The sequence below is a fragment of the Columba livia genome, chromosome 1 (assembly GCF_036013475.1).
Source record: "Columba livia isolate bColLiv1 breed racing homer chromosome 1, bColLiv1.pat.W.v2, whole genome shotgun sequence".
Lineage (NCBI taxonomy): Eukaryota > Metazoa > Chordata > Aves > Columbiformes > Columbidae > Columba > Columba livia.
Genome location: NC_088602.1, coordinates 24,693,721 through 24,719,901, shown reverse-complemented (window position 1 = coordinate 24,719,901; position 26,181 = coordinate 24,693,721). Strand labels below are relative to the sequence as shown.

The following is a 26,181-nucleotide window of genomic DNA, read 5'->3' as shown; positions in this document are numbered from 1 at the left end:
ACTCTGCAAAGCTCACATATTACTCAAATCTTACAAGACTAATATAGATTTACACATTGCATAGAATGTTCTGGCCATCTCCCACCAAGAACTTCCAACACTGGGAGAAGCTGAAATTGGTGGTACAGACCAAATGAGACAAATGTTCTAGAAAGGTCCTTTGCATTGAACTGATATATCATACAAAGACTATAGCTAGGAAGTACAGATACAGTGACTCTCTGGGGAAGAGGGATGAATAGTGGAAAACTATTGCCATCTTTCCCCCAGTACAAACTCTGCCTGTGTTTCAATCTGCAATACAAATCTCCCCTGATGAATGCAGCAGTTGTGATTTTGTTTTCCAGGAGGATGAATACAGAGATGGTAATGGCCAAAAAGAACGTAGGTATGAGTCTCAAAGGGATTAATACAGCTGTAAGGCAGTTAGGTCCTGTTTCCATTGTCTTGCTGAGAAACAACCACTTGTAGATTGGTAAATAAAAGTTACTACTGTCCTCAGGAGTTGTTGGGCTTTTGGTTTTGGTTTTGTTTTGTTTAATTTTATTTTGTTTTAGCTAGTTTTTTAAATCCAAGCATAAATGAAGAGCTACAGGTAAGGGAATTGTCTGTCCGCATGACTGAAGTGGCCAGGTTTTTTTTCATTATTTTTGAAGCCTGCCCCCCTTCAATGACTGCCCAGTGACTGCTTCAACTTCTCCTTAAAGAAATTAGGTTTGAAAGTATAAAGAATGGGGTTCAAGGCAATATGTATTGGTAAAACAAATATCTCTCTCTAAGAAGGGACAGTGCCTAGGAAAAGGCACTTGTATGCTCTGCTGTAGGAATGCTAAAGAAGCAAACATCTTTATGTCATTTTTACTCTATGTCCTTTATTTTACTTTATGTTACTTCATATCTATATCTATATCTATATCTATATCTATATCTATATCTATATCTATATCTATATCTATATCTATATCTATATCTATATCTATATCTATATCTATATCTATATCTATATCTATATCTATATCTATATCTATATCTATATCTATATCTATATCTATCTCTATCTCTATCTCTATCTCTATATCATCTTTTTTTCTTTTTTTCTTTTTTTTTTTTTTCAGAATGCTGCCATAGTATTATTTTTACAAGGAAGGGTTTTGAATTCGACGTTGCTCATTGTGGTTGTTATTGAGTTCACCATGAGTTTTCATGAGAAGGGGAAAATATAAGAACTTTTCACTAGAGAATGTCTTTCTATCTGCTGGAATTTAATAAATATGGGCTGAAGGCCACCTCTCTTTAGGATAGCATTTAATGTAAGTCCCATACCTGTTTTTTGCATGGCAATTTTCATCAGTAGGTTTCAAAATGCATTACAAAAGTTATTGCTATTCTTGATTTACAAAGGAGAACCTGGAGTACAGAGGGGTGAAGTGACTTGCTCAGAGGACCATGAGCTGAGCTGTGGATAGGGCCTCACCATCATGAATCCCATGCCAGTCACAGTCATACGTCTTCTGAACACCCCCTTGATGACCATGTTTTATTTTTAACAACCTGCAGGTAATCACTTTTCTCCTGGTTATGCAAATGGGATTCAGTGCTACCAATGAGGCTGAACAGGTTTTATGATACAAACACTGACAATTTACTACACTTCTGTAATGTCTTTCATATTATAGGGAATTATTTACCCCATTTTCGACAAACACGCATCAATTTTCTAGAATTATGACGGGAAAGCAGGACGCCTTTATTGCAGCATTATCTGCTGCAGAGTTAGCAGGGCTGCACAGGAGCAGTGCAGTGGTGGGGAGCTGTGAGATGGTATGTGCGGCTCCTCCATGGGCAGGCAGGGAGAGCGAGGGGTCCCGCTGCCTCCTCAGCACCCCCTGCAAATCCTCGCCTGCACTTACAAATGTGTCTGGGTTGCTTAAAGACTCTCCTGTTGTAGTTGTGTTTTCCTGATGATCAAACTAATGGACTTACACATATTACTATGGGATTTTGCACCTGTATCAGAGGAGAACCTCTTCACTGGACAGCCTGTTCTGTTTCTCAGCTACATACATGGACTGAAGATTGTGTGTATGTGCTTTAAAGCTCGATTTCTGAATGTGGAAAAAAATCAAATATTTTTGGCAATACTTATTCTTCACCGATGGTTAACTAGAATTCCTCTGGCAGAATTGGTTTGGTTAAATTGAATCTTCAGGAAAAGAAATCACACTCACACAGCATTACTTGCAATTTCCACCTGGAATAAGGAATGGATTTCAATGACAAAGACAGGAATCCAGCAGATGACATCAGTGAATACTATTAAAAAAAGTCAATTTGCAACAGTGACATCCTTGCATATGTGACTCCTTACCTCTGATGCCTGAAGGCAGCTTTTGAATGGAACAAAACATGCTAACTTATGAAAATACGGTGATGATGGAGGCTAGCAGGCTGACACTTGCAGAGAAACAAGGCTTGAAACAAATGGCACTGGGATGGTCTTTCTTCCCTTTCAGCTGACCACTTCTCTGTTTCATTCTCTTCCATTATTTTGTTATGATTTTTACATTAATGTAACTGTAGAGCATAGATACCAATTTTATGTTAGAAACAGCTCCTGAATATTGTCTAGTGTCACACAGCCTGCTCACATATCACGTGTTCCCATCTGTTACACAGCGAGATACGAATAAGTTGTAGAGAGTTACTATAGAAACATAGTTTATGCACAGTATGGGTGGGCTCCTGATGCCACAGAGACCTGGTCTCCTGACTAGAAATGCTGCAGTAAATCTGAAGCAGAAACCAACTGCAGGACTCTCGCATCGTACAGAAAGAACAACATATTCCCCAGAAAAGTGACAAACCAATCTGAGGCGTATGTTCATTTAAGACCGGCTTCATCAATTCTGTATAAATATCCACCCCAAATTACTGATGGAAGAACATGTGCAGAGCAAGCTGTGCAACTTGGGTTTTAGTTGCCCAGTGCTGTGTTGCAGAGCAAGGCTTTGCGCAGTTCATCAGATGCTCCATGGACTGGAGCACTCCCGTAAGTAGCTGAGAGCCATTGAGGGAGCCATTTATGTTAAGATTCCATCACCTGTGTATTGGGTTTGCATGGCACGGTTTTGGTAGCAGAGGAGCTACAGGGGTGGCTTCTGTGAGAACCTGCTAGAAGCTTCCCCCTTGTCCAATAGAGCCAAAATTAGCTGAGTCCAAGACAGGCCCACCACTGGGCAGGGCTGAGCCCATCAGTGGCAGCGGTAGTGCCTCTGGGGTAACATATTTAAGAAGGAAAAAAAACCCCACAACTGCACGGCATCAGCAACAGTCAGAAGAGTGAGAATATGGGAGAAACAGCTCTGGAGACACGCAGGTCAGTTAAGAAGAGGAGGAGGGGGTGAAGAAGGAGGGGGAAGAGGTTCTCCAGGAGCCAGAGCAGAGACTCCCCTGCAGCCCATGGTGCAGACCATGGTACATCTGGCTGTCCCCTTGCAGCCCATGGGGGCCCATGGTGGAGCAGAGATCCACCTGCAGCCCACGGGGGACCCCACGGTGGAGCAGATGGATGCCTGAATGAGGCTGTGACCACGTGCGAAGTAAGAATCACTACTATCTGCTGCTTTCCAGGACGGATATTACTGAAGAGAGATACAGTCACTAGATATTTTTCCAAGGTCAGATAAGTCAGCAACAGGACTGACACATCTGTAGATAGCATGGTGATGAACCCCATGATATGGCATGGTAAACTTCCCATCCACAACACGGCATGTTTTTTAGACTGTCCACAATATTTAACATGAAAAACTCCAATGAAGAACAAATACATGCCCGTTCGACAAACAGCACCTATTTAAGAAATAGACTTTACAGTTTACTGAAAAGTAGCAATGGAATGCTTTACATATAGTACACTTAAAAGTCTAGCCAAACCCTAACTGGCATTCAAAAATAATTTAGCCCTGTGTTTGCGGCATCAGAATTCATATGCTGTAGGGCTGTGAGCCCCCTGGTCACAAACAAAAGAGCAGAAGTGGGTGTCAGGATTTGAGAGTAGAAGTGTTTCCGAAGAGGGCTCCCATGAGCGTGCAGTGATGCGGGGCCACGCTCCCTGGCTGTGGCCAGCACGGTGGCTTTTGCAGAATATTGGCTCACTGCAATGGCACGGGGGCAGCCAGCCCTGGAGAGGCTGCAGCCGTGTCTGGGCACTGCTCGGGGTACAGGTGCTGCAGAGATGGGGTTCCACCAGGAGCAAGCTGAAGGAATCTCAGGCAGAGTGTGTGAGACCTGTCAGGTCTATGGCAGCATATGTAACTGCACAGAAGATCTCTGGTATCTTGCCTGGAATTCACCTCTTCTAATTTTACTCATCCACAATATATATTATTAACAAGGTAAATTCATTTTACCTGACTCCATCCATTTACAAAGCTTAAGATCTGATCCAGTCATGACTTGTCTGTCTGTGCAGTCAATGAAGTCAACAGATGCTTTTGGGACATGATTCATTAGGCTTACTTTGGATGTCATTTTTTAGATAAGGTAAATTGCACAATTCATTGGCTATAAAGAGAACACAAATGACTAGTTCACAGACATCTGCTCTGTAGGCGTCTGAAGTCATACAAGATAAAATCTTTCCTGTGTGAAGTTAACCTACAGTCAAAGCAGAGTCTGTAAGCTTGGCTAACGTGAACAGAAAGAAGGGAAGTAATAATCGGTCTCATATGTTTTTAAAGGGTTAATCACCAGAAAACAGTGTCACACTATTGCACCATAAGCTTGCAAGGAAGTAGGATTTGGCCACAGCAACTCTGAAGTTTGTTCCACATTTCTATTGACTCAGGGATTCTTAATATGGGAACAACTGCTGGACAGGATATGGTGACATCATTTGGAAGTATCCACATTTTGAAATATAAAATTCAAAAATAACAGAAGTGTTTATTAGATCATGTGCCAAAAGAGGAGCTAGGATAGAATAGAATAGAATAGAATAGAGAATATAAGAGTTCATTTGGAAGGGACCTACAACAAAAGTCTATTCCAACTGCCTGACCAATTCAGATGATGATGATTTGACACATTATAGAATAAATTCACACTAGATAGCTTATCTGTAATATTTAATGCAGAATTAATAGTAGTAATTAATAAAATAAAATGTTTAAGCGTCATGGGTTCTTTGTATGCACTTTGACTACTTAAAGTCAAGAAGTGGAAGGAACCTAGTTATTTCTTAACATTCACTTTCTTGGAGTATCAGAAAATAGTACAAAAATAGGTAACGAATAATGTTTTAAAATATTTTGTTACTAAGATAGTCGCTTACATTTATGTCTAGAATGCAAACTGAAATTTTTGTAACATCCATAATGTTATGTATTATATCTAGTATAATGTCACAATGTAGTATATTATAGTATTATATATTAATATATTAATTTTATTAATGTACTAATAAACTAATTGTATAATGAATACCTTTAAAACATACTAACAAGATGTTGGTAGATGTAGCATGTGTCTTCTTTTCTACTTTGATAAATGATCTCATTCTGATGACAGGAAGACCTCCAAATGTAACACAAGCTATGACCCAGAGAGATCAAATTTCATCAAATGATGAAATCCCGTCTACTAATGGTGTGTATATTAGCAGGTGGAGTGCATAGAAGCGACAAGTGAAACTTGTTGAAGTAGCTGAAAGTAAAGAAACGGAACGTGTAATACTGCTCATTAAATACAAGCCAATATCACTGTTATGTACTAGTTATGCAGCTAGATGCAAGGAGCTGGAAGAGAAGAAATTTTAATAAAATAATCCCTAATGCTTATAAGGGGCATGCTGTGAGAGGTGTTAAATCAAGGGAGGATTTACTTAGGAGGTTGGTAGCAGCTTATATCCTTTTGGTCTCCAGGAACAATACCAGTGCTGGTGGCCACAACCACCTGTGATGTCCTTTAGGTCGCTGTAATATGCAATTGGGGCATTGCCCTTTGTTTGTGTATGACTCGAAAGGAATGGTTAGAGCTCATCTATTTTTTGTTTTTATTATACAAACCTTTCAAGGACTTTGCTTTGCTACTCTTAGTTTGTTGTCAGTGCAGGTGGGTGTTCTTCATGCTAAAGTGCTTCAGAAGCAGATCTTTTACTGTCCTTGGCAGAAAGATTTTGCCTTCCTTAACAGACTGCGGAATGTCTGGAATGACTTAAATTTAGTAATGAACATTATCACTTCTTAAATGTTTCAATTCCTTGACAATTATTCAAATAAATAGTTCTCTGCTTCAGTGGCAGTGCTCTCATAAAGAAGGCTCATGGCACAGGACATGAAGGCTCTGATACAGTAAAGCCTGATAGAGCAGGGTTCTTTTGAAATGCATCCTTACATCCCATTGACTTCTACAAGATTTAAAAATATGCTCTGGTATATAAAAAAATCAAACCATGAAGGCTAGATCTACAAGTAAAATTCTAATGTGATATAATTATAGAAGTGAAATATATGAACAATGATATCCCATATTTTGCCTGTTGATTTGGTCCTGTTGATTATATCCACTATCTGCTGTTAGATAAGTGGACAGTAGCTGAATTAAGCTTTATTTTTTGAGAAGCAGTAAAGAGTGGAGGACAGAGAATAATATGAGCTCTTTAGAAAGTCAGAATCATCACCGCACAGTTGAAGAAGATGCTTATATTCATGGCAAGGAAGAAGAAAACATAGCTATTTGGGAGTGATTCTAGACTGAAAGACAAAGATCAGAAAAGAAAAATAAGCCCAAGGATATTTCATCAAGTGTGACATTTTAAATAAGAAGAGAGGCAAAAGACGTATGAGTATATATTGTGGCTTGCATTAAGTGTGGAAGTGTGACACTCTTACAGCCCTTTGCCTTAGCTCAGGGATTGTGGTTCAGAGGCATCTAGTGTTACTGGCAGGTAGCTGTGACAAACTGCAAAGGGAAAAGGCATGTTTTAGGGCAGCAAAATAAAACAGCTATATAGCAGCGCACATTCTATCTTGTCTATGAACATATATGGCTTTTACTTGTGTCCAAAACATAATCACTTTTGCATTTCTTAACTCAGCCCTCAATTTCGGGGCTGCAGTACCTCCCAAGTAAACAAACAGTTTTATTTATCCCCCTTCAGCCAGAAAAAGAAGTGTGAAGGGCAGAAAAAAGAAGTTATGTGATATGATCTAGAAATGAAGGAACTAAATGAGGAACGTTTCCTTTCTCTGTTTAAAATAGTGAAACATCTTGAGAGTCTCTTCCAACCAAAATGATTCTATGATTCTGTGATTTAATCCATTTTTGCAGAAATTGTGCTACTAACTGAAATAATATGGAAAAGCGACACCCTGGGATGGTTTGGGACATTTTTATATGGACACCTCTCCCCCCTAATTATCCTTTTTTTTATTTTGCATACATACATGTAGGAAAGGCTCTTCATATGTTGAAACATTATTGTGTTTGTATTTGTTTATATTTGGTGTCTCAATCATTTCCAGATCTCTGTAAAATATGTAAATGCTATGATCTGTAAATAAGGTTACCAAATTTTGACTTACCCAATCAAGCCTTTCCTGAAATCATTGGTCTTAAAGAAACTATGTTATGGAAAAATTCTGACTGTATTCAATAGGAATGATTATACGACTGTTAGTCACATCAAGCTTTTCACTGGAAGATTGTGTTGTGGGGATGTGTAGTTAGCCTGATGTCCTTTTGTAGTTATGCCATTCAACAACCAATGCAATATCCATCAAGGGAAACACAAGAAGTGACTTGCACAGGTGTTTATCTTTTTCCCTGGGTGCTCAGCTGCTCACAGCAGTGTGGTTTAAAATCTTATTTTTATAAACCTTGGCCAGGGTGCCTTCTGAATAACAAAAGAGTCACAGAACTGAAAGCACTAGTAAGCCCAGAACAGGCTATTAAAAGACAGCTTCTGCTATGAGAATCAGAAGAAGAGAGGAATAAATAAGGCAAGAAAGCAAAATATATAATTCTCTTAACTTTACCGTGGGAAAAGGAGAATTCCCCTCCATTGTTGAAGGTAACATTGACCCGCAGCTTTTGATGAGAAATCCAAAGTATAGGGAGGCAGTGGTGGACTAGCTGAGGAAAAGCAAGGACACTGAAGATCTTTTGGGTTTGAATTACTGGAAGCAGCTGCTGTAGACAATACAGACCTGTCTTTGGAAGGACAGACAAACATACCGATAGCATCCCAGGCTGCAGAAGCTGAGTTTTTTGTCCTGTTTCTGGAGTTTGCACAAACCATAGGTACTGTAATAGCTGTCCAGCAGCAGAAGCTGCAGCAGTGAACAATTCAGCAGTGGCCAGTACAACTACAAGTACAAATTGCTGAAGAGTTACCAACAAATTGTTGGCAGGTGAGGACCTGGGCATCTCTCTGTTAGCCACCCAAAGCACCAAGATTATTTATTTATCTATTAAATTTGTAGATGCAGGCATCTGGGTTGGGTTTTGTTTCATCTGACATTAGACCTCCTCGCTGAAGCTGAGTTTCCTTTAGAATCAGTGGAGAGAAGCATCCCCTCAGATATGGCTAGGTCAAATGACTCTTCTGCAAGGTTTCTTTTTGTCTGCTGACTGTAGAGGGAGTCTCACAGAGAATAAATCTTTAGAAAAATAGGCTAAAATATAACAGAAAACTTAGCATTAGAAAATAATTTTTTGAATAACCAGACCACATAAAACATTCGGGTTATATCAGCATTGGGAAAATGAAGAGGGCTAAGACATGGGCATAAGCAGCTACCCATGCTGCCTCATTGTTTTGTTGTGTGTTCTAGTTAGGCCAGGCTGTTATATTTACTTGCATAAATGGAGCCTAGGGACCAAAGAGCCAGTTGTGACATGCCTGTGATGAGCCTAAGGGATGATTAACATGCAGGTACCTTCCTCCCCTCCCCCACCCCAAGATTGGCTGAGGAGCACAGAAGCAAAGGAGACAGGTATAGCCAAGGGCAGATGTGGTGCGTTTGCAGCAGATGTAGTCTGCCTTACGTGAGGCGAGGGAGATGCAGAGCGTTGAAAGATGTTTGCATGGTGTGCCACAGGGCAACCCACTTTGCTCATGTCGTGTGCCAAGAGTAAAGCACAGGATGCAGAGGCACCAGGCAACCCGGGATACCTGCAAGCAGGAAAGCTGTATAAAGTTTTGACTTCCGTTCTGCTGTGATGCAAACAAGAACAGGACAACAATGGGTGCATATAATGAGCTGAACAGATCCTGAGGAAATGCCAACAACTATTAAAATGAATGCTGAACACAAAAAAGTGGAGAAATTTAGCCCTTTCCATGTCTGTGTCATGGTGTAATTCAATGGGACTTGCTGGCTGGGCACAACATACACTCCATAGAGCAGGGAAATGTGATATTAAATAACAGTAAAAGGAAAAGGTTTGTATAAAATTACACACATGCAAACAAAAGCAGTACTGGCACAGACAGCCTTAAAAGCGTTCAACTTGATAAAAATCCTAATGGTGACAGAGCTGTGAAAGAACACTTTGTGTACTGAATGTATTCAGTAAGCGTTTCTCAAAGTGTCTGAAAGCAGAGCTTCATTCTGCAGCATCCTGATAAACGTTCAGTCTACAAATTCAGTGTCAGGAGTGCATGTGCTGGAGGATTAGCAAACCCGGTAAGGCCTGAAACAGTGACAGAACTTCATTATTTTGCACATTTTGCTATAATGAAAAAACAAAAGAAGCCAGGGAAATAGCTTATTCAATTAGCTGTGATCTAAACAGGATGAGAAATTCCTGGCGTAATCAAAGCCAATTGTAGCCGCCCAACAGAGGCATAAATGCTAATAGAAACCTGTGATATTGAGTGAGTCCATCGCAGTAGGCACTCAGTACAGGTGTTGAAATACGTGGCCTGCAGTGTATAATTTCCACTTCTCCTGTTTGGCAATAGCATTGCAAGGTATTTGACACATTATCTGCACAGGTGATATTTTAGGGAATGGTGTGTGAAATATTAGAAGAGTGACAGGAACTAAAATGTTGTCAGTGATGCTCTAGTAATATGAAAACCATGCAATGGTGCAATGCAGCTGGCATAACCTGAAACTGGTTCACAACAATGGCAAGACAGGGTACAGATGATATGTTTTGATCATGTTTTAGAAAAAGGAAACATCGCAATTGAACCAAAAAGAAAAAGAACAAAATTACAAAGTCAGGTGGTCTGCTTAGAAAAAAAGGCACTTGGGTTGTTGTATCCCTTTGGAATACTGTGATAAAAGGAGAAATATAACAGATCTATAAGAAAATGCATCCAAGTACAGTTTATAAAGAATATCTCAATCTGGTAAAATGTGAAAGGAAAGCCTGAATTGGAAAGCCCCGATAGACAAGTAACATCTTCTGTGTTTGTGAAGAGTACCAGAAACAGAACTGCAGGGAACTTTTGACAGATATGACAACATGTGTGTAGCATCCAGCCAGGTCTTATGACAAACACAAACAGTGTTATTCCTATGGCTGTATCAATAAGACCATGAAAGTGCTCACGTCAATTATAGGAAGAGATTAAATCCGAAGTTGTAATCTCCAGGGCTTTGGTCCTAGGGCAGACATGCCTTTGACACCTAATCTGGGCTTCCTGTATTTCCAAAGAACCCAGTAGATGCTCCTGCCTCAGCTGTTCCCAGCTCACAAGAAGAGACCTTGTGAGATTATCCTTCTTGTCACTGCAGTTATAGGACCTGATGTATTCTTTGTTTCACTTCTAGGAAGATGCAAGGGATATTATTTTTGACAAGAATTTCAAATTTTATTTGAGGATTAGGCTGAGATTTGGTTTGGCTCTTGTCTAGGCCCAAGCCGAGTGGCATTTTTTCCCACAAGATTTTAACCTTTAAAAACTTTTTTGGGGATTATATGATGTCTATCCCATGAAATAAAATGCCTGTCATCTTGTCAGGAAGGCTTCTGGAAAGACAAATGATTGCTGAGATCACTTTGTTCTGGTTAATTCTAGCCCAGTTAGATGTTCGGGGTGACATTATGTCTGTCTTACATTCTTTGTTCCTGTACTGCATGTTCTGAGCTGGAAACATAGATCAGACAATCATTTTGACAGGCAGGCAGGTGGTACTATTACATTGGCAGTACCATATATACCATGGTTAATGTGTTCTCAGATTGAAACAATGACACTTTTCCTCGCTGGTCAAGGTTTATATAGCAGCAGAGCACATCTCCATCCATATTTCAAAACAATTTCCCAATTTATGATTACTGTCTTGTCCCTGCGGTGGCTTATGGACTAGAATATTGATATTTGCTGCATTTAATTCTGTGCATAACAATGAAACAAAGAGCTGAAATGCACTTTAAATATAATCTAAAAGGAAGTTATTTTGGCTCAGCTGCAGCATGATTGACTCAGTTATTGGCAAAAACCACGTGGCGTGCCCTGGAGATGCCTGTTTGATGCCCACGTAGAGCTGGCTGAAAAGACACAAGAGACCTGTGGCCTTCTGGAGTAGCAGGTGATGACCAGGTGGGATAGATACCCAAGGGCACCTCCAACAGCTGTGAGCAATTTTATAAGGCAGGGTAAACAGTCACTGGGATCTGGAGAAAGGCTCATCTCAACCTAGACTAGCTTTTGTTTTGCTGAATGGCTCTCCAGACTATAACCCCATCTAGTATTACTTGGCATGTCCTGTACTATCTGAGACATCCATGTGAGAAGGCAGGCATGACACATGACACATGAGAGACCAAAGACTTTCTGGAGTGGGAATGCTGTATAGATGTCAAATAGCACTGAATGTCTGACCTGTGGGCAACTGGACCCGTTGCCCAAACTTTGCTGTTACTGGAATGACTTAAGACACAATGATTATCTGGTTACCCTTGGCCACTTAGGAGGGGTCTACAAAAAGGAACTGAATATTACCCTGTGTGTTGACCTCCTCACAATGTTTTTCATTGTGTGGCACAGGAGAAAAATACCAAACAATGAGTTGCAGGAAAGCTGTTCAAATTAATCATTCAGATTAATTCAGGATGTTTTCCTTTCGCTTAACGAAAAATAGCGTGAATTTCAAAATAATGTTTGGTTCTTCTTTTGGACAGCTTTTTAAGAAAAAGCCATATGGCACAGAATGAGAATTTTAAAAAATAAATTATAGTCTTGCTTTTCAACTCTGAATACATTGAAATTAGAAGGTGCACTTTTAGATGAGGATGAATCTTTGCAAATTAAAGAAGAAATAAGAAAACTTCTGACTTTGAGCTTTGCATAAGATATTTGATTTTAAAAAATGTAGCTGAATCATCAGCCCTGTGAAGTAAATATTTTATGAACCACCTCAAAGGAGAGTTAATAGAAATTTTAAAATATTTGTTACCATTTCTTTGTGTCCTTATCTACCCAGGTGCCCTAACTGTACTTGTTGCGTAATTTGTTCTTAATTTACATGTTTTGATTGCTCCTAGGCTTACCATTTTTGAATAGCAGTAGAACTCAGCAAACTGTATGGCTGTTGTTCCTGTATTTTTGCCTGCTTCCTTAGGATGTTGAGCACTCCTGTAGGAATAGAAATTTGAAGTACATTCAGCATCTGATAGAATGACAATCAATACTTCACCCGCCTTTTGTAATTGATGGATATTTCTCCTGGAAATAAAGGGTATTATTTAGTTTACTATGTTAGTGAACTGTTTCAGCTTTTACTTACAGTGAATGAAGCTGCTGAAGACTTGCAGAGCAATCCTCAGAGAGGTGAGAAAGTGGATTGAAAGAAAGATTGCTGAAAGAAGGATAAACCTTTCCTTATTTTATTTCAGGAAAAAGATAAGCTAAATTATTACATTTTTAAATTCAGTTGGGAATTCTCATTTATAACTCCCAGCAGCTTGTTTCCAGTAAATACTTCAGATCTATAAAAATATAATGTGGTAATGTTGTAATCATCTTGCTGGACAGATCCCTTGGAGAAACAGGGAATAAAAGCAATCAGAGTCATCCTTACTATTCCACCCATCCCTTTCAACACAAACTTTAAGAACTCTAAGGCTCAGATTTTCTCCTTTTTATAGGTGAGGAGGCATGCTCTCTTACTTAAAATTTTAAGAGCAGCAAAATTATCTCCTATCATTACTTCAGCTCATCCAATACTTCCTTGCTCTTACTTTATCCATAAGTCACTTTGAAGCCAGTCAGTACAGGCACTGATATTTGGTGATTGCTAAACATGGATCATTTTAGCTCTGATTCATCACAACTAATTCAGCAGAGGTATCTAATTTGGGAACCTGGTTGCCTGAGGGTCTCTCTATAATTTAGGAATTTAATCATTGCTGAGAGGTGAGATGAATCAAAGCCTAATTACATAGGTATGAAGTTTTCCCATTCAATATAGGTAGAACATGGAAAAACAAATAAAAAAACATTTTTGGAGTCCCACAGTGAATTCAACATGGAAGATCAGTATTAGTGAATGAGTTTTCACCATGTCAGCAGATCAGTGTCTTTAACAAAGAACATCAGTTGCTACTCGCCAGTTGCTACAGCCAGTAGCAGCCTGTTTGTCACTCCAGTCACTGACAGCTCCCCTTCTTCAAGCTTCCCTTTCTTTTTGTCACTTCTACACCTTCTGCAGCTGCTTTATGTTTGTGCCTAAACATGTCATGCCAGATAATGAGGCAACCAAAACCCAGATGCAATGTGACTACTTTATATGCAGATGAACCTAAAGCACACGTGCGTCTCCCTGGGGGAAGTGCCAATCTCACATCTTCAAGTAGGTGCCTCGGTTCCCCTGACAGCTACTGGGAGAGGCTGGTTCACCTCCAAGCACACAGACCCTGCCCCAGCTATCTTTCTATAGGCTGTACAGGCAATACAGGCACCCACAGAGGACCCAGGTGAAGCTGAGCACTCGTAGTCCCAGCAGGGAGGGAGCATGGTGGTCACTGGAGCAGAGGGAGACCTTGTGTTTCGGCCCACATAGCTATGTCTGTTGTGAAACCCAGAAAGCCTCAGAATAAGTTTCCCCCTCCCCATGATGGAGGGGGAATGCTCCCCTAAGCATTCCCTGCAGCTGCCTCTTGCTGGGTAGTTTTCTGTCTTTGTGCCTTTGATTCTGCCTGGCCTCCTGCCCCGCCTTGGGCCGGACAGGTGCAGTACGCTCGCAGATTACAGGCCTCTAATCGTTCACGTTCTATAATTTCAAAGTAGATTTTAGAAAGGTCACAATTCCCCCAAAACTTTTAATGTGGAAAAGGTATTCACAGGCACCAAGCGAATTTGATTTCCATGAAGAAAATTGTAGAGTAAAGTATGCATTTAAGTACTTAATGATCCAACATAAAATGGAGAGCTAATGTCATGTTTTGGTATGACTACTTGGCTTTTTATTTTTCTAGTTGTGTTAGAAATTACAGAGGACCATGGTTAATTTTTCTAAGCCACACCAAGGTGTGTTGTAGTCAGTGCAAAAGAAACTTGCACAAGACTAAGTAGTTAGTTAAGTAAAACGTTCATTAGTTTTAATTAAAACAAAGCAATTTACAAAGTCAAAGAGCAATATGGTATTTTATTTGATTAAAGACTCCAGGATTTGCTATACAGAAACACTTTACATGTTTAAATTTAGCTTTTTTTTTGCTTTTGCTCTCACTGCAATGTGTACAGTCCCATTGTAGGTAGTTCCTGTTCCTCACTGGTAAGACACCAGATGTAGAACAGCATGGAACAGTTTATATTTCTAAACCTGTAGAATTTTTTCTTCATGAATATGATCTTCCTTCAGATATAGCTGAATCTAAAAAAGTTAGAAATGTGAGTTATTACCGTATGCCAATATATTTAATTTCAGTAGCAACAAAATCTTTTGCTCAGGCTCCCTGCAAGAGGAAAAGGCAGTCTGAAGGAGAAATGGATTCAACAAGAAAAAAATGTCTGCAGATTGAGATACAGGCATACTATGTTGTTTCTACTTTGTGATCACATTTCAAGTCACAGGATTTAGTGTAATTCAAAAAGCACCCTGGTGTTCATGATCTGATCACAAGGCATAAATAATACAGCATGCCTATTTCTTATTCTGTTTGTTGAAACAAGTGATTGTGACAATTGCCAAAACGTGCCATATGACTGTGCATACAATAATTCAATTAATTGTGAAGAACATGTCCTTGACAAAAGCACAACTGTCCTGATGAGGCTTTATACATTGAGACAAATCCTGTGTTGAGGATTGTGACTCACACATATTCAAAAGGCTTTTGTTGCTTTATTTTCATACTTCTTTTCCTTACAATACAGTGAGTGCATCACATTCCAGGAAGGTGGTACTAGTTAAGTCCTTAATATGATTGCCTTTAAAATCCCTGAATAAAAATAAGCAAAGTGCTTCTATTCATGACTTGTGTAATAGTTTTGCAGGAGGGAGTTTAAGCTCTAAGCTAGTCTTTTTTTTTCTTTTTCTTTTTTTTTTCTTTTTTAACCTTCCTTCATTTATTTCTTACAAGATTAGCCCAGATTTATCACCTAGTTTGAATATGAATATAAATGTCAAGCAAAGCAAATTATATGCTTTTATTTGTTGTGATTTCATCTCTATTTATGGCCCAGCTCACCAGCCATTTCAGCAATAATAAGCTAATGTGTAATCAGTGGAATCTTTGTATCCCCAGAATAAATGGAGACCACTGGGTGAAGATTTTACATTTAATTGTAATGCATATCTATATATCCTAAGTTATACTCAGGATAAACACAAATTCACAATAGCCAATTTTGTTTTAATTGGGAAACTGAAGTGAAAGACGGAGTTTTGCTAAACTCCTGAGAGTCATGAGAACAAGAAGCAGCTCTGAAGATTTATGTTGGCAGAGGGCTGTGGTATTTTTGAGACAGTCATTTGAAACACTGTGAGGTTCAACTCTGGCAAGGTTATACTTGTTAGAATGTCACACGTTTAAAAATGGCTTGGTCTAGCAGAATAAACAAATGATTAATTTTTATCTCCACAGAAAAAGAGACATTCATTTATCAAATGAAAGTTTTGCATAATTTACTTACATCCAGTTAATAAGGGGCATCTGAGTACAGCTCTTCTTGGGAAGAGTCTTATGTGAATTGTTTATCATTGATCTTCGTAAATTAAAACATGCTTGGAAAACAAGATGTTTTATCATACTTCATAACACAAAATGTAAGAAAGATTTGCAAATGTAAACTTTTAAGAGAAGAATCCAAGATTAGATTGTTACATTACTCTGAAAATTAAAATAAATTTTGGCTTTGCACTAACTACATAAGAAAAAAGATTTTGAAAGTTACCAGGAGCAAAACATAGCACAAACAGTTATTTCTTATACTAGCTTATTAAGGTATTTATAGGCAATGGATTCATTGGGAACTGAGAAATAAGCAAAATTGAACAAGTCAGGAAAAAAAGTGTTTATAAAATAATTTTAATTCTCAGTACAGTTACTGTAGGTTTTCCACAATGCTATGACCTTCCTCAAACTCCTTCCCATGAGAGCTGGTAAGGGTGGAAAGTATTTAATGTCCTGCCTCATCCATTGCTTCAGTGCTCACTCCGTGGAGCCTGGCCCGAAGGACAGCAGAGCCAGTTCTGATTCCAGCAGCTGCCTGCCTGAGCTTGGCTGAAACAGCTGAATCAATGAATCACTAAAGACACAAAATTCTTCATCTTCTTTGCCCTGAGCCAAAGGACTAGCAGCAAAAACTTACTTTTCTCCTAGCAAAACCAAATGATTTATTTCTATGAGTGCCATTGAAACTAGCAGCTAGCTTTTCTAGGAAACCAAGATTATACTTTTCTGGTTCTGGTTTACTTGCTGAGAGTGACGGAAAACGCTTACAGGACTTAACATCTCCTTCCTGCTTATTGTAAGCTCTGTCGTATATGGAATTTTCTGTTACAGTCATCACAGTGATATCTGCATGGGAAATTGTCCAAGTAACTAAATACTGTTTCAGTTTTCTAAAAGGAGAGATTAAGTTTCTGCTGGTTGTATCCCAGAATTTCCAGTTTAGATCATGAAGTCCCAGTAGGCATTCTAAGAAAAGAGATAGAATTCTAAACAGTTTTAAAACTTCAGGAATGTGCTTTACTTTTAACAGGAACATAGTAAAGATATTCACAGCATGGAAGACACCTGTGAGAAATCCAGGTCCAAATTTGGATCCAGATGTAGTAAACATGGGGAGTTAACAAGCGTGATTCCTTCATGAAGAAGATATTGAAAGTCTTAAGGAAAGAAAAGAACTTGGAGGAAAACCAAAAAGATAGACAGGAAAGCTACTTGAACATTGAACAGTACCAACATGAAAATGTACAAGAGCAATACTAACCAAAAAAACCTAAGACTTTAGTCCAGTAAATAGCTGCTGTGAAATTTTCACTGTTGAGTTTTAATGTAGAATTTTGGAAAGAAATAATCATTTACTACATCACCGATCCTGGTAAAGAAACAATGAAAAAATGGCTGAAATGAGCAAATAATCAGAGAGCAAATCCCAAATAACTGGACCTAGTTATTATCTCCAGAAATTGGAACATGACCTTTGTGATAGGGAGTTGCAAGCTGCAGTAGTAATTCTAAATATTTTCTGCAGAATGTCATTTGCAGACATGGCTTTACTGCCGTGTTCCTTTCTTTTTAGATCAATGCCATAAACACACTCGCTGCCAGCCATGAATCGTATTTATACCGACAGGGAGAAAATGGGTACACGCAGCAATTTGAATTTGTGTAGATCTCTGAGTACCCCAGGTTTCAAAGCAGTGATACGTTTATGACTAAGGTATCTGTTGACAAAAACATAACACAGGAACTAAAATAACATGGTCTAAAAACTGATAGACTACTTCTAAATGGAGGAAGCAGAAATCTTTCAGACGGTTGATGAGAACAACCAGAAAGATAAATAACTGTGACAAACAATATTTGATTTTAAAATGCTGAATGAAAGTATTTTAATGTTTCTGTCTCATAAAAGGCTACTCCTGCAGGGGCAGTAACATTTGACTTAAACTTTTAAAATATTTTATAGATGGAATTATGCTGGGTAAAGCATTGAAAATGAGCTTTTATGAATGCTTTTGCCCAGCACTAGCGTGGATCTGTTTTGCTATGGTGCGATGGACAACTTTTGCCTGGGTCTTATATGTATACCTTTTACACCAAGGTAGACATAGTAAAAATGCTTTGCATTTATATACAGTAATCTATCCAGATATTGATATCTGTATCTTGTTATTCAAATTTGATAAGGAACCAGGAAGATTAGCCTGATTTTCAAAGGCACTGAGCTTGTCTTGGCTGTTGGAAGTGACAGGGATACCGAGGTGCCCACCTAATCATGCTGCAAATACTGACATTTGAAAAATTTGGTCAGTATGATTTGTGAACATCAATTAATGAGGCAGCATCAGGTACACACAGTAAATTAAGTTTATAATGGCTGATAATGATACAAAAAGAAGGTCAACAATTTGTCTTTACCCCGGTATGCAATTAGAGTCACAGCAAGAATTAAAATTCTGGAGGTGCTCACATCTTTCTTGAGTTACTGGAATATGCAGAATAGTGGTTGGATGAGACTTGGAAGGGGTGAAGTTTAGATGCCATTTTCTGGACTGCAGAAGGCTGGTTACTCTGTGATACTGTCACAGAGGCAACCCACAGGTCAATTTAAGGGACAACAAGGTCCAAAAACAACTTTTATTAGACCGGCGAGGAACAGGGTTTTAGCACTCCAAAAGTGACTTAAATACAGGTTCGGATATCAGTGGAGGAAATTATTGAGAGGGGCGGTCCACAGTGTGCATGCACGTGGCTTCACTGAAAACAATGCCGGAGCCGTCCCCGAGTCCCGGAGGAGTACACACTTGCCTAAACACGGTGTGGGGTTATTTTTATAGAGATACACGTACTCGTAGTGAGTACGGAAAGTGTGCACTCGCGATTCCGCGAGAGTAAATTTATAATACGCTCGCAGTCCTGCGAGAGTTATTTTACACGTGCAAATGTGCACGGAAAGAAAATACACTCGCGATTGTGCGAGGGGCTCTCGGCGGCCACTCGCGATTGTGCGAGGAATAAATTTACTTGTGCAAATGTGCGCGAAAAGTATAAATATACTCGCAATCCTGCGAGAAGTTTTACTTACACCCGTGGCGGCGAGGCAAGCGGACTCCCCATCCCGGGCAGGGGGGCTCTTGGCGGCAGCATCTTGCTCGTGCTCCAAGAGACCCGCGGCAAAGTGGGCGGAGTCTCGATGAGAGTCCCGTTTTTGTTATCTGATCGGATCTGACTGTAGGCATTGTAGAAGCTTCTCTGCACCCCCCACACTGAGTGTGGGTGCCCCTGAAGCCTTCAAACATCCCCCACACTGGGCGCGGCTCAGTGTGCCTTGGCACTCCCTTCTCCTAATGTCCCAGGAGCCAGGGTGCTCTGGGCCAAACAAAAGAAGCTGTTAGCCTCAAGTAGCAGAGGAAGAGGAAGATGTGCCATACTGAAGGAGGGAGGGGGGTTGCAATCTGCCACAGATACTCAAGAGGCAATAAGTTGTTTAAAAAGTCAAAATAGGACAATGATGTACTCACATTTTCTGAAGTTTGCATAGCCCAAACAATGCTTTCCTTGCTATTTTCTGAATGCAATTGTTTTGTAGAAATGGTACAAGTAAAGTAAGAAAGACAGGATAATCATGATTCATTAACTTCTTAGTAAAGAAAATGTTTCATAATCCGGTATTTATTTCCTTCTGTCACTTTAAGCACACTACTAAATTAATGCCTGGTTTAACACCACTGAAGTCAGATTCACTATTTTCCACAAGAACAGAACTTTCTAATGGCATCTTTGAGGCTATTCTCTATGTGTCTGTCTCCAGGGCATGTCATGTCCCATTTCTTGATTATGCATTTGGAAGAGAAGATCATAAGGTATAAAGAAGAAGATACAGAATAAAAAGCATGGGAGGCTGGGGAGAAAAGCTGATACTGTTCGGGGATACAGGTATATTATTTTGAATGTCATTAAATGTGAACCATCACTAGTCATCCTTCTTGGCACACGATGCCAATGTGCGTTGCACCTGCTGGTGTAACTCAGCTGAGGTTCAGTGGCATGTATATTTTGTTTATATAAAATTGGATGTAGCGCTCTGCCCACTCTTCAAATGATACAGTCCTTCCAGATGACTGTTGTTCTTGCCAGTCTCTTTTGGATGGAAGGCAGTTTGAGCTGTCATTAGGAACCATCAAATGAAAGGCATACATCATCCAGTCAGAAGCAAGAGCTAAGCTCAAATACTGTGTACTTAGGGGGCTCATGGGGATTTATCTTAAGCATGGTATATGAATTCTTACCCTTGGAGCTGTCCCTATTCACTGATATAGACTTCATACTTGCTAGCTTTGTATATATGTCTTAATCCTGTAAAAGTTTAGCTGAGGAAGATGCCAGGCATGGGGCTGATTGATTTTTTTTGTTATTAATGTCCATATTTTAAAAGGATGCAAGTCATTCTGCCTGACAAGGTAATATATACGAATATATTCCTTCTTCGTAACTCAGTGGAGACTGATTCCTACAGGAACTTGGAGGAAGCTGTATTGAAAGCGCTCCAATTCAAATTCCAATAAAAAGTCCATCCTACTATACAAAGATACTATATAAAGATACTGTATGAAGAACATGGAAGACACCATCTTTGAAAAAAAAAAAAATAAAAGAATTGTACCAGTGGTCTGTGAGAGGATTGACTAAACAGGAGAACTTGCCATGTGTACAGCTACTTGCATGATTGTGCAATTGGTTTCCATGGTAGCTTAGCATCAAAAAAAAGAAAGACAAAAGAGAGAAAAATAAAAAGATGCTTTATTTAACCTTTTAAAACAGTAGGTGCAGTCTCATCACCAAACGACAGTATTCTTATTAGAAACACTTCTTTTCTTCTTACTTATTTTTCTGTGGCAGGGAGCAAGACAGGACTTCTGTGAATGACATACAAAACTGCCTGTATCTGTACACATCTGGTTACACTGGAAGACCAAAATGATCAATACATGAATTTCAAAAGCAAATGTCATGCAATACTGTCAAAAAAGTGATCACACAGGTGACTGTATATTGATTTTATGCATTCTATATACTTCAGGACTCGTAATAATTTAATAAGCTGTCAAGATACTTACATTTTCTTCACTTTTTATACTTGCTGAAAACTTCATATGGAAGAAAGTGTATCTGGTAGTATGTAAGTGACCTAAAAGTAATTGGTAACTAATGTTTAAATTAGGTCTTAACTGGTCAGTGTTGCAACTGTCAAAAATCAGACCTTAGATCTGGGTGCAGCTGACACAGCCTGGAAAGGATTCTGGGCCCATTCCATTCCATTCCATTCTAAATGCAGTATGTTGGCTGTATTACTTTGCCTCTGAAGCCCACGTAACCTCAGCTTCTTGTGATTTAAATCCTGAGCTGAAGCTTGAGCGCCCTCCTGGAATTTACTGGAAGAAGACAGACCTCCCTTTGGCCTGTTTGGAAAGTAAATGCATTTGACTGCTTAAACAAAATAGGTGAAAGGCAGCAAACTTCATTGCCGAGTTTCAGGACTGGCCTATTTTAAACATTTTCTTTTTGTGATCCAGATAGATCTTTAAAAAATTCTCATATGAACAAGTGATAGAACTGGAGCTGGCAAAATGAAATAAGGAGCTGTCAGTCATCATTAAGAGCCAATCAATAGTCCTGAAATCCCTGCTTTGGTAACTTCAGCAATATCTGGTGGGTGCTCATTGCAGCAGTGCTGGTGCACAACAACAATCTTTGCTGAGTGGCTTGGGGCTGACAGGCTTTAAGCAATAGGAGTGATGAACCCAAATAGCATTCAGCTCACCTAATTGTAAACATTACAGTGCAAAATGTATGTCTCAAGTAACACCCCAAGCTCTCTTTAGAGAAATAAACATGTTCTGTGTGCAGTTCATGCAACCTGTATTAGATGACTGGTTTGCAGTGTTGACATGTATATTTGTCAGATAATTCCACACTGAGGGGAGCCTTGCAGCAAAATGCTCACAGCATTTACTACATTCTAGCAAATCACCTATTGACTATCCATAGTGGATCAACCTTTTCTGCTGTCTCTGAATGCAGAGGGCCCATACTTGGTAGTATAGAACTATGCAAAGTGTGTTTAGACATCTCTTTGTAAAAACACCTTTATGCTGGAGAGGAAAGGGAATTCTACTTATAGGATGATTACATTACTTGAAACAAGAAGAACAGACTTTAAATTAACAGCAGCACATCCTAGTTCTGCTTCCATGCAGCTGCAACCTTCTGGGTATTGGTGGAGACCTGGGAAAAGGAATTATTGGGTGAATGTCTTAGGTATGACCCCTCAAGTTCATCTGATCAGATGGAGTGTCATTCTGAGGCCTCTCTTTGGAAAGGGATTGGACATCTAGATGTAACACTCCCAAATTACCTTTAGTAACGTTCATGTATCAGTAAGGCTATAAAATACTGATGCTGCACTATTTGGGACTGCAGTGCTTTACATGTAATTAAAGCAAACATAAGTAAAACATAAATCAAGTTTAATAACCTACTGTCCCTAAGCTGCAATAATGGTAACTGAAACACGACATGTACTTGATGTACATATAAACATATACACACAAATGAGAACATTTGAGAAACTGCTGATGGAACAGTTTCAACTGGCGAATGCAGGTTTTAAGTCACTACACTACAGTGAAAAACTGGATGCTTAGATTTTAGTGCAGACCAGAGGGAACATAATATCTAAACTTGCCTCTTGTTTGCCAAGACACTGTCATTGCTTTCTGGGATTTAAGGGAAGGGCTTTTGGGGTACCCCAACTTGTCACTCCATCTGAAGAGCTGTCCCAGACCTGTAATACTATGACTGAACTGAGGCTTTCGGGCTTGTGACTCTTCATCAGTAGCCAGGAAGAAATATTTTAGAAGGGAACGACATAAAACATTTCAAGATTTTTGATTTTTTTTTTTTAATGTTCCATAGGGAAGCCTTTCTTTTTTCTTTTGCTCTTGAGAGGGATGAAAACAAATACTGACTTTCTAAAAGTTTCCACAAATGTAATTGCCATTTTCCTGCAACTTTATAAAGCTTCAACCTGGCACTAACAAGTACTTTCCACACTGTATTATGCTGCTCTGCTCTGGTATGAACGTGAAAAACTCTGTGAAAGTAAAGCAGTTCCCTAAGTGCATCTACAATTCCAGATATCTCCATAATTACAGTAAATATATGCATGCAGTGAAAGCCTTGGAAGCGTAAAAAAGTTTGAGGATACTAATAAGGGCATTAGGATTAAGTTGATATTCTTCTAATAAATCCAGATAATTAGGCTTTCCATGAACCACATCAAAGACATGTGCCCATCCACTATTATTTCCTATAAACATTTGTCAGCTGTACTTAAAATTGTCTAAAAGCTTTTAATGAAAACAGAACTTTAATGTCAGTTTCACTGTGGGGTACATGTGCTTTCTGATATGGGATGGAAGCAAAAGTAAATCTTCAAATGGATTATTTTTATTTTCTGCTGAATATGAGTAGCAATTATAAGCCCAAATTAAGAAATATCATGGAAATTGAACATCAGAAGTGTATCAGACTACAAGCATGGTGGAGAGAGAGAGAGAGAAATCTAGTGTTGATGCAAAATATGATTAGAAGAGGTGTTGATAAAAAGAACTAAATACGAAAGAAGAACAATGAATGTAGTGGAGACACATGTACTGCAGTACATGATCTAGCATAAAGAGGTACAAATTATTTACAGTGAAAATCTACACAAGATAATGGAAATGTACTAGGACAAGACTGAAAGTCAGAAAGTGACTCAGTAAAAACCGGAAAGTTTACACCCATTTCAGTAAATTAATATGATTGGTGTTCTCAAATTTCAGACAAAACCATGGAAAACAATGAGAACAGATCATTAGTGGACCAGGTAAATGTGTAGGCAATTACACAAGTTATGAGTTTTGAGAGAAAATCGGTTAAAATTTATAAAACTTTGACTTTTAAAAAATAGATTGTCAGGAGGTAGGAATCCCTGTTACATATGGAGAAAATCAGTCTTTGGGCAATCTATATTTCTGACCAGAGTGCAGTTTGGAGCTACTAATGGCACTGGTAGGTAGGTGAAGAGTAAACAGGAAAAGCAGAATGTGGAAAGTCATAAACACAGATGACCACATCCAAAGATGATAGCTGCTGGATGATGGGAATGAAAAAGGAAAGAGACAGAGGAGGATGATTTGAAATACCTAGAAAGAAGAAAAGGAGGTAAGAGAGATGTAAGGACTTCAATAGGAGGCAGGCAGGGAGGAAGGATACAGAGGAGATGGCAATGGAGTTGACATGTTACCTTCTGACCCAACATGCTTCAGAATCACAGAAGTAGTCAAATGTGATGTAGAGGGACCCATGCTCCAAAATGCAGACCATTTATTGGCCAAAAAAGGAGATTTGTGTCATTGATCTGACTTCCTGATTGCTTTTTTTTGATTGAGAGTGGGTGTGGAGATCAATAAGACAGAGGAATGGTAGTGAGATCGCCACCAAGTGTGTATGTGTTTATACACGTATATCGACACATGTATATACCTAAGATTCTTACAGCACTTGAAATCATAATGGAATGACAATTCTTCACTTCCACTGGTAGGAAGCCATACTGAGCATAAGTACCCTTAGTTATGTGCAGGAGTTTGTGCACGCACTTAGGAGGATTCCCCCAACAGATACACAGTGGTTGCCCACTGTCTACAGCAGAGGATGATACAATAGGGATTCTACAGGACACTCACCACTGGAGTCTGCCTAGGGCGTATCTTTAGACACCTTGTCAGTTTTCTTTGCTGACCAGCATGATGTAATTCCCTCATTCATGGAAGAAAAAGAAAATACCTAATTACATTGAAAACCCCAGACTTGTCAGGCTTGTTGATCATTTGGCAGCTATTCAGTGTGTATTAGCTGGAGGAGCACATCCCACAACCAGATTTGATTTCTGTGTACCAACAGATGTTATAGTTCCCACCACCGTTCTCTTCCTCTGCACCATTCTCACAGTCATTTACACCATCACAGAATCACAGAATGTTAGGGATTGGAAGGGACCTCAAGAGATCATCTAGTCCAATCCCCCTGCCGGAGCAGAAACACCTAGATGAGGTTACACAGGAATGTGTCCAGGCGGGATTTGAATGTCTCCAGAGAAGGAGACACCACAACCCTCCTGGGCAACCTGTTCAAGTTACCCTTACTGAGAAGAAGTTTCTTCTCAGATTTAAGTGGAACCTCTTGTGTTCCAGTTTGTACCCATTACCTCTTGTCCTACCGTTGGTTGTCACCAAGAAGAGCCTGGCTCCATCCTTGTGACACTCACTCTTTACATATTCATAAACATTAATGATGTCACCCCTCAGTCTCCTCCAAGCTAAAGATACTCAGCTCCCTCAGCCTTTCCTCATAAGGGAGATGCTCCACTCCCTTAATCATCTTTGTTGCCCTGCGCTGGACTCTCTCCAGCAGTTCCCTGTTCTTCTTGAACTGAGGGGCCCAGAACTGGACACAATATTCCAGATGCGGTCACACCAGGGCAGAATAGGGGAGAAGGAGAACGTCTCTCGACCTACTAACCACCCTGCTTCTGAAACACCCCAGGATGCCATCGGTCTTCCTGGCCCCAAGGACACAGTGCTGGCTCATGGTCATCCTGCTGTCCATCAGGACCCCCAGGTCCCACCATCACAATGAAATGGCTGTGGCGGCCATGTTGTGTGAATTCCACGTGGAAAATAACCTTTTTAGCAGACAACATGACCTGAAATGCCTTCCATCAGCCAGGATTCTCAGAAAATATGGGAAAACATTTCCTCTATAGCAGAGTATGCTTCAAATAAGAAAGGCCTGATAAATCTACAACTACCGCATGCAACAGAATATTTTCATTTTTCACTTTAAAGTGCATTGCATGTCATTTTAATTCTGCCTCTTGCATTCGAATGTCAGCTACAAATGGCTTACCACCACTGAAATTCAGAAGAGACAGCTTGA

The 26,181-nt window shown here is 39.5% G+C and overlaps 1 protein-coding gene and 1 long non-coding RNA gene across 2 annotated transcripts in view; one reads left to right on the top strand and one right to left on the bottom strand.

Moving 5' to 3' along the window:
- LOC135578456 (uncharacterized) overlaps window positions 1–26,181 on the top strand; it is a 50,188-nt gene that overhangs the window by 3,069 nt on the left and 20,938 nt on the right. The gene's annotated exons all lie outside the window — the stretch shown is intronic.
- On the bottom strand, window positions 544–26,095 carry RXFP2 (relaxin family peptide receptor 2). Its single transcript, XM_065049559.1, is given in 25 exon segments — window positions 544–633; window positions 635–792; window positions 2,239–2,387; window positions 2,389–2,454; window positions 3,471–3,852; window positions 4,811–4,815; window positions 5,505–5,687; window positions 5,689–5,706; window positions 7,449–7,498; window positions 7,500–7,530; window positions 12,750–12,821; window positions 12,918–13,001; window positions 14,268–14,338; window positions 15,333–15,405; window positions 16,100–16,190; window positions 17,162–17,297; window positions 17,762–17,858; window positions 19,659–19,729; window positions 21,253–21,342; window positions 22,322–22,422; window positions 22,711–22,715; window positions 23,434–23,506; window positions 25,163–25,212; window positions 25,879–25,975; window positions 26,035–26,095. Coding segments are annotated over 25 exon segments (2,304 nt in total).